This window comes from Doryrhamphus excisus, linkage group LG2 (genome assembly GCF_037039965.1).
Source record: "Doryrhamphus excisus strain RoL-2023G ecotype Guam linkage group LG2, RoL_Dexc_Guam_v1.1, whole genome shotgun sequence".
NCBI classification, from domain to species: domain Eukaryota; kingdom Metazoa; phylum Chordata; class Actinopteri; order Syngnathiformes; family Syngnathidae; genus Doryrhamphus; species Doryrhamphus excisus.
Window position 1 is genome coordinate 6410548 of NC_136358.1, and position 8771 is coordinate 6419318.

At 42.1% G+C, this 8771-nt stretch overlaps 1 protein-coding gene across 2 annotated transcripts; it reads left to right on the forward strand.

The window, feature by feature from the left end:
- Nucleotides 1-407: 407 nt before the first annotated feature.
- Nucleotides 408-8657, forward strand: LOC131126398 (coiled-coil domain-containing protein 149). Of its 2 annotated transcripts, XM_058068876.2 has the most exons (13): nt 408-574; nt 1058-1219; nt 2728-2766; nt 2848-2955; nt 3031-3147; nt 3385-3557; nt 3623-3695; nt 3765-3846; nt 4009-4153; nt 4238-4314; nt 4939-4971; nt 5542-5634; nt 6631-8657. In XM_058068876.2, exons 1-13 carry the CDS (start codon nt 524-526, stop codon nt 7035-7037), a joined length of 1560 nt encoding a protein of 519 aa, XP_057924859.2. In that variant the 5' UTR covers nt 408-523; the 3' UTR covers nt 7038-8657. The 2 variants fall into 2 exon arrangements, with proteins under 2 accessions (XP_057924859.2, XP_057924860.2); XM_058068877.2 differs by lacking the exon at nt 4939-4971.
- The last annotated feature ends 114 nt before the right edge of the window (nt 8658-8771 follow it).

The window sequence follows — 8771 nt, forward strand, 5'->3', positions numbered from 1 at the left end:
CACCCAAACCCCTTTTGCCGTTTTTTGCTCAATCAAATGTTTAAAATCGTAACAAGTTCAGAAAAAATACAACATTCTTATAGAACATAACATTTAAGCTACGAATTGTATTCCATTTCCAATACGTTTTTGTTCATATTAGCCCCAAACCCAGAAGTTTACCATTTTTATTAACACATACTTAACACTTATTTAACACATACCATATATGAGTTAAGAAAATATACTTAAAACATGATGTTTTAGTAAAATGGGGAATCCAATGTGGCGGCCACGTTGACGTATGATTCAGCTCTCAACGTAGAGAAAATAGTGTGCTGTATTTCTAATTGAAGTCAAAAACAAGTCGGGTAGTGATTATATTTTGAAAGAAACCGGAAGTATGTTTCCCTCCCACCGCCGGTTTTGTGACGTAGCCGGATAAACAAGAAAATGAGGCGTTCCTAGCGGAGGCGGACACGACAGTCATTTATTTATTCTCAGTGTTTCAAAACGTTCTATTTATTCGATATTTATTCAGAGAATGCTGTCTTCGAAGCGGAGCGAGAGTGACTGGCAAGGGCTGGTTAGCGAGGTGAGTTAGCGGAATTGTACAGCGTTATGATATTACACTTGACAGCGGCTTCAAAGGCTCCCCGACATATGGACTCCCCACTTCTCTTGAATTTCTGCTTTAAAATGAACACAATTTACTGCTAATTCATAGAATAACGCACTTGGAATATGGGAACATAGTCCAACACTACATCAGGTATACTACCAAATGATATGCAATGTAGATGCTAGGTGTACCTAAGGTTGTGGCCACTGTTTGGTAGATGCTAGAGGAGCAGCAGCTGTTGTTTACTTTGTGTACTTGTCTTTACACTCCTAACTGTGATGTTTACCTTTCCACTTGCTGCTATGAACTGTGACACTTGCACAGTCACATATTGTGATAGAATTCTGTGTGCACAGTCTTTAACATTTTTCAATTCAGTATGGTAGGATGCAGCATATCATTCAACTTTGTCTGCATGCATTATTGAACCTTATGTCTGTCCCTGTGTTGTGCTAGTTCCTGGTGTGTAAGCGCAAGCTGGAGAGTAAGAAAGAAGCCCTCCTGATTCTGTCTAAGGAGCTGGACACCTGTCAGCAGGAGCGAGACCAGTACAAACTGATGGCCAACCAGCTCAGAGAACGTCACCAGGGGCTCAAGAAGAAGTACAGGGAGCTCATTGTGAGCAGACGACATTTTTTTTTAAATATGTAGTATTTCTTCTTGCAATGCTTTGCAATACAGTTTTAAAAAACACGACTGGAATAGACGTGAAATGCGGCTAATACTGCGAGAGACAATAGTGGAAAGCAATTTTTTTCAAAACCCTTGCAGGTCTTTGATGTTGTGTGGAATTTTCTGATGTTACATTCTGTGTTAGAAGGTCTTACTTCCATGCCAGTGGTACTTATACACTGCATGCTGTGGATTGAGTCTGGTTGCTGTCCTTCATTCAGCTGATTTGACTTTCTCGTCCCCTGATGAATCCCCATAATTTTGTTCCACCCACAGACATCCATCCATCCATGCATTTTCTATTCCACTTACATATGTATCTGCACTTTGCAGCTTTGTGTGTATGTATGTATGTGCTTTTCCTGCACATACATTGGTTGTTTGTCTCCTTCCTGATGTCTTACCTTTAGCTTTTTTGGCTTACTTAAATGTTACAGATCATCAAACAAATTTAAATATTACTCAATGACACAACTGAACACATTATGTAGTTTTTAAATGAAATTTATTAGGGATTAAGGGAGAAAAAAAAATCTAAACCCTGCAGAATTGTTGTCATACAGCCACATTGGAGGGTTTTCGAACATGGACTGCCTGTTTAAGGACTCCGACTAGGCCATTCCAAGTCTTCATTTTGTTTTTCTTTAGCCATTCAGAGGTGGACTTGCTGGTGTGTTTTGGATCATTGTCCTGCTGCAGAACCCAAGTTGGTTTCAGCTTGAGGTCACCAACAGCTGCGCAGATATTCTCCTTCAGGATTTTTTGGTAGACGAGTCTAAGCAAGTCTTCCAGGTCCTGAAGAAGCAAAACAGCCCCAGACCATCACACTACCGCCACCATATTTTATGTTGTTATGATGTTATTTTTCTTGTGGCTTTACTTTTACACCAGATGTATTAGGACACACACTTTCAACACACACCTTCCAAAAAGTTCAACTTTTGTCTTGTGAGAGCGCAGATTCGGGATCATCTAGATGTTTTTTGGAAAAATTGAGAAATGTTGTTTTGTTCAGCTGTGTTTTCCATTTTGGAACTCTGCTATGCAGGCCGTTATTGCTCAGTCTCTTTCTTATAGTGGAGTCATGAACACCGGCCTTAACGGAGGCAAGTGAGGCCTGCAGTTCTTACGATGTTGTTGTGGGGTCTTTTGGGACCTCTTGGATGAGTAGTTGCTGGGCTGTTGGGGTCATTTTGGTCGGGCTGCCATTCCTGGGAAGGTTCGCTATAGTTCCCTGTTTTTGTGGATAATGGCTCTCACTGTGGTTGGCTGGAGTCCCAAAGCTTAAGAAACGGCTTTATAACCTTTTCCAGACTGATAGAGACTGATTTTCACACAGGGCCGTGTAGATTTAGATTTAGACATATACTCTCTTAATGAATATATGAAAAACTCAGCAATAGTCATCTCGCTATGTGACAGCCACAGTAACTGTGTCATTTTTCACAATTTAGGATGGTGACCCGTCTTTACCACCGGAAAAACGCAACCAGGTAAGATCCCCCAATATCTAGTGATCCTCCATCCCCTGCATGCCTTTCCGGTTGAGTGCTTTTTTTTTGCTCCCTGATCAGGTGAACCTTGCCCAGCTGCTGAGAGACTCCAAGGAGCGAGTGAAGCAGCTGACCGAGGAGGTGAAGGAGCTGACTCAGCGCTTGCTCGAGGCTCAGGGGGACAACAAGGTAAGACGATTTGTACAGTTTTCCCAAGTATAAACAGGAAGCGTCGATTTCTTTTCATCTTTGTGTTTGCGGCAGCTCCTTAGAATGACTATCACGCGACAGAGACTTGGGGATGATGAGGTAGGCGTCCGCCACTTCCCCGCCCATGAACGGGAAGATTTAGTTTGCCGGCTGGAAAGAGCAGGCCTTCAGGTACATCCATTAAATATTCCAAAGCGTGGTCACCAATATAGTCAGATATTAGATATTCAAGGACTCACATTATCACCGCTCACTTACATGAAACCCAGGAAATATAAAAAAAAAGTCAAATATTTCAGGTTAAAAACATAGTATCATATAGCTAGTCATTTTATCCATCGTATATTGTAAAGCACACATGACATTGTAGAATGTGTTGTATTACCTGGTGTATATCAAATATAACAGATGGAGGAGATGGAGCACAACGCAAAGGCTCTGACGGATGAGCTCCAGGACGTGAAGGCAGAGCGCGGCGTCTACAGGGAGAAGGCAGAGCGCCTCAACGTGGAACTCAACCACATACTGGGCAACCGCGAGGCACGCATCATCGACCTGGATGCCCTCTGCATGGAAAACAGGTATATGAAATAAAACCTCTCTCTCACGTTCTTGTTTATGATGTTACATTTTTGGCTCTTGGAAGGTATTTACACGAGCGTTTCAAACAACTACAAGAGGAGGTGAACCTGCTGAAATCAAACATCATGAAGTACAAGGTAAAGGCTCATTTAAAGGCTCAAAAAAATCCCTAGCAAAACTTTAAATAATGCTTAAAATCTTGGCAGACGGCATTAGAGAGAAGGAAAAACTCCAGCAACAATGGGAAATCTAACAGTCCACTCACAGGTGTCCTCTCGGCCAAACAAGGTTAGTGTGGAAATGTCACCAACTGCCTGTTTCTAAACGTATTTACCTTTTTTCCAGGGGAATTAAAAGATGACCGTAAGATATCCTGACATGATCAAAGAAGAAGAAATAGAAATGAATACATCTCTGGAACACAAGATGACACATTTTCCCTCTTTATAGTCCAGCAGATGCTCCTGGAAGAGCACGGCTGCAGCCTCCCCGCCACGCCGCAGTCCATTTCTGACCTAAAGTCCCTGGCCACGGCGCTGCTGGAAACCATCCACGAGAAGAACTTGGTCATCCAACACCAACGCCACACCAACAGGTGATGAAATTATCCCCACCACGTGGTCTAAAACCGCCTCCAAGCAAACACCCACCATATTGATGTACTCTATTCACTTGGCAGGATCCTCGGAAACAGAGTATCAGATTTGGAAAGGAAGTTGAAGACGCTGGAGGTCGCTGGGTTTTGGAGTCTGCCAGGTGCGTTTGTAAAGCATTACAGTCCACAAACAATTTAAAGGTTCAGTCCATCTCCAAATGACACTTTTTTTTTCAACCAAATAATATAGGAAAAACACCCCCAGCACCGATAGCGGTTTAAAACAACAATTCTTTGTCACAATTCAAAGATAAACTTTGTAAAAATTGTCGTTCATGGCTTTCACTCTTTGCTGTCAGGTATTCACATCCATAGCTCAAACATCCAACAGCAATCTCAGAAAAGCAAACAACAATTTGGAGTCATTGTATAGTTATGATAGGCAATGCATTCGATAATAGCTATCATTTGCAGCTAAACTTTGCCAAATTGCTATCATTAGCTGACACCAGACATAACTCATGTGTGTTACCAGGCTTGTGGCTTGTCACCTCGGTGCAGGGAATGGGGGAAATATACAGTTTTGGAGGGTAAAAAAAACCCTCACAAATGTCCCTTTGTTCTTCGTAATGTTATGATGTGATATATCATATATTGTAATGCAGTTTTGTATATTACTGTAATCACTGGAACCTTTCTATTATTTGCACACAAACCTGAGAATTTTTTTTGCACATAATATTTTATTTGTTTGCTTTTTCTTCTCCCCTGCGGCTGCATCTCAGGCCTGACCTACCGCATATCCATTGGAATCGGGAGTATGTATGTCTTCTATGCAGTTTAGATTAGCTCCGCCCCTTCACTGTGTGTTCATTTGACCATCCCATCAACTGCCTGTAGCTCCCAATTTCTCCACCGGAGGGGGATATTGTGCCACTTATGAGGCTGCCAACGACGGTGTCTCATCATTCTCAGCGCTATAAAACTGACAAGCATCCATTACTGAAAATGATTGCCCACATTACAAACACATTTAGGGGAATGTGCCCATTATTAGGGAATTTGTAGGCCACCACCGCAGAGAGAGAGAGAGAGAGAGAGGTGTGTGGGATGATGCGTATTTAACAGTTATTTGTTTGGAGTGAAAACCAAATGATTGATGGAGCACCCCTCACATCACCCTCACCCTCATGGTCCTCCATTTTTGTTTTGTTTTTGTTTTACTCACACTTGAATGCTCCAAAACAGGTTGATGGGCACATTTTAGGCATATTTTGTGTGTGTGTTTGTGTGTAGCATATGGGGTGTCAGGCTGAGAGGCTAATGAAGACGGATGACAGGGAAGTGAGGCTTTGATTATGGCGTCATCCACACTGTCCTTCTCACAGGGGCTCGGCACGACATCACGCCTAATGAAAACCTCCTGCCGGAGCTTTGTCCTACCCGGGGGACGACGTCACAGCAGCAACATTCACCCAAAGGTAACGGTTGTAACATAGTGTGTAACTCTGCTGGTTGTGGGAATCTGTGGGTAACTCTCGTACCTTTGAACAGAAATGGTGTGCTGGTCTGATGTCATTCCTGTGCCCCATTTGGCCCGTGGGCCGCCAATTGAATAGCCCTGCCCACATGCGTGTGCCATACATCCCATTCTTTTCCTGCCTTTTCATTGGTGCAAGCTGCTACAAATGTCATGGCATTTTAAAAATTCTCATCCACTGACATTCACAAACTGTTGAGTGTGAAATGTGTGTCCATAAATATGGATGCCCTGAAGTGGCCATATTCTTTTTCTGCAACGATGCGCTTCTGAAAGTCTTTAACCTTTTTTTTTTTTTACCTGCATGCCCACAAATATGGGTCAGCAGTCCCCCAAAGTGTGGGCTGCATTTTGCCAAAGAAGAAAAAGCAGAACTAAGTTGTCGCTCCTGTGGAGGTGTGTCGTGTCACACTTGCTTGGTGTCCTCTTGCTTGTGTCTCAGAGGCTATATTTAGACTGTTGGCATGGAAGCACTCCAGCCACATTGATATAACTTCTTACATTTCCACTAACATCTAAAATCTAGTATTTTTAATTTAAGACCTTAACATGTCTATGATTCTATTAAAACATCTTAAAGGGGACCTATTATGCTCATTTGTTGGCTGTTTGTATTGAGTGGTGGACTCCTATAGAGCAGCTACACACGATAACCAACACACAATGCTTTATAGTTCTTCCAGAATCTGCGCCTATTCTGCAGTATTTCTTTGGATTTTGTGGTTCCCTCAGCCAGTCTATTCCAGTCTGAACTACCTGAGCACTAAGTTAACAATAAATCAAGGTAGAATTACAGCCCTCCTACAATTAGAAATATGCATACAAGTCTGCCTAAAGGTTTCTTTTTACTGTCAGTGTATATTACTACATGCAATTTTCAGGACCAAGCAAAAAAGTATGCTCAAAATGACCCATCATTGTTTCTTTCTCCAACTAGCATCGGGTGATGCAAGTTTAAAGGAAGCACAGTGGGAGTGCCACTCCATCGCCAGAAGCCATCTTTGTGCAGATGGGCCCGAAAACCAAGATGCGAAGAGAAATGGGATTGAAATGACAGGAGGAGGAGACACGGTGACGCCTCTGGAAGAGGAGGCGGAAGTGCGTAGTCCGGTGGAGGAGGAGGGGCGGGAGGTGAACGGCGCGGAGGAGGAGGACCTCGCTTCGACGGTAGAGGAGGGAGAGGACGCGGCGTTGGCATTGGACGTTTCTCCCGATGAATCGCACCTTACATGGCTTACGATAAAACAGGAATCAACCCACAACTCCCAGGATACACCTGGATTACCATCAGCGCAGTGGGACATCCGTTGTCAATCTAGTGACACATGTCAGAACTTGGCCTGATTGTGATATCATCAAAGACCCTGGTGAAAGAGGATGAAAGACTTCAAACCATCTATCCTCCAGGAAGCCTTCCTCACCGTGCAATTAGATTAATTCCCAATTTTTGCTTTCTTCGTCGTCTTGAGGGATGTTTATGAAGTTAGCCACCTCTGTGAAGATGTGCCTTAACAACATCACCATTTAAAAAATACACTTTTAAAAGTTTCTGGTGTTCTAACAGTAACGTTTGTCCCGAGAGCCAGTTTATGAGCACCAAACGAAAGAAAAAGATATCATCTGCCTTACTTGTTTGCTCCACTTTTGAAACGTGGGCTTCGCTACACATCTTAAAATAAAGATCTGTCAACAATAAGTCAGTCTTATAGCTTACAGAAGGATATACACCATACTTTACATGAAGATAAATACTTATAATACCCAAAATAGGATTTAACAAAAAGAAGCAGAAGTCTGCTAAATAAAAATAAGAAAGTTTAATTAGTAGGACTGTCAACATAAGGACATACCTCTTTGCCACCTCTCATGTAACGCCTCTGCACTTTACTCTAAAACTTACAAACGGCAACTAAATACATGATTTGGAACATTTTCTAAATGATTTCAATGAAAACATGAACTTGTCAATGTATGAGCCCCTGGAAATCCTGCATGGGTGTACCAAGTGAAGTGAGACACAGTGTGTATCTGCATATATCTTTATTTCACTTGAAACGCTGTATAATAGTCTTAGATTGTGGTGGACATGTGAAAAAAACAATTGCATCTCTTTGTTTACCTCACAGTTTTGGTCTCAAAATCTTGGGGGGGGGGGGGACTACAAATATTCTTGAAAGGCGTGGCACTAAAGTATAGTGTTACGTTGCATGATGTTACTGTTAAAGTGTGCCAGTAATCTTAGATAATCTGTAGTTTAAAATTATGAATAACTTAATACAGGCAGAAAAAAAAGTGTATTCAAGTGAACAATAGCGCTTATTGCAGGAGACAGGAATAGACAAACACAGCTCATTAGCATTAAAGCTACAGACACACAAAATGTGTTCCCATTGGGGCTTACTCAAGGCGCTTTTAAAATGTCTAAATTCCATCATCAAGGCTTGAGTTTGTACAGCACATTTTATTGTGGCACCTCATATTTAAAATGAAAAAAGTACTGTAATATGGGACCATGCTAACTTTAGTAGGTGACAGCTGGTCTCTCCATGCCAACATCGATGCCATAACTGCTTACGCGGTACAATTGCTATGTTTTTAATCCCAAATGTGAGTGATGGGAGCAGTGGCGTAAACCCCGAGCTTTGTTGGCGGCAGGCAGCTGATTTGGCACACTCTTTTCCTCCCGCCCCAAAGGAGTTTAAACACCAGATGGGAGTGAGAACTAATGAAGTTGCAAGATAATACTGCATCCTCGCATGCCTTAAAGAAAGATTTGCATATTTGTAAGGAAAAACGCACACACTTTTTTGGCAAAGATGCTGCAGCTCTTGTGGGCCTTGTGTGACATACATTTTGTGTTTCACCTCCTTAGATCTGAATGTCAACACCGTAATGGAAATAATGTGCCCAAATATTGTTTTTTTTTAAGATGGTGCAATAAATTCCACATGTTTAAGAAGCTGCTGTGATACTATAATTGCTATTATTTATTTTATAAAAAATAAGGCTCCTTTGTGTGGAAAAAAGGGGCGGCACGGTGATCTAGTGGTTAGCGCGCAGACCTCACAGCTAGGAGAC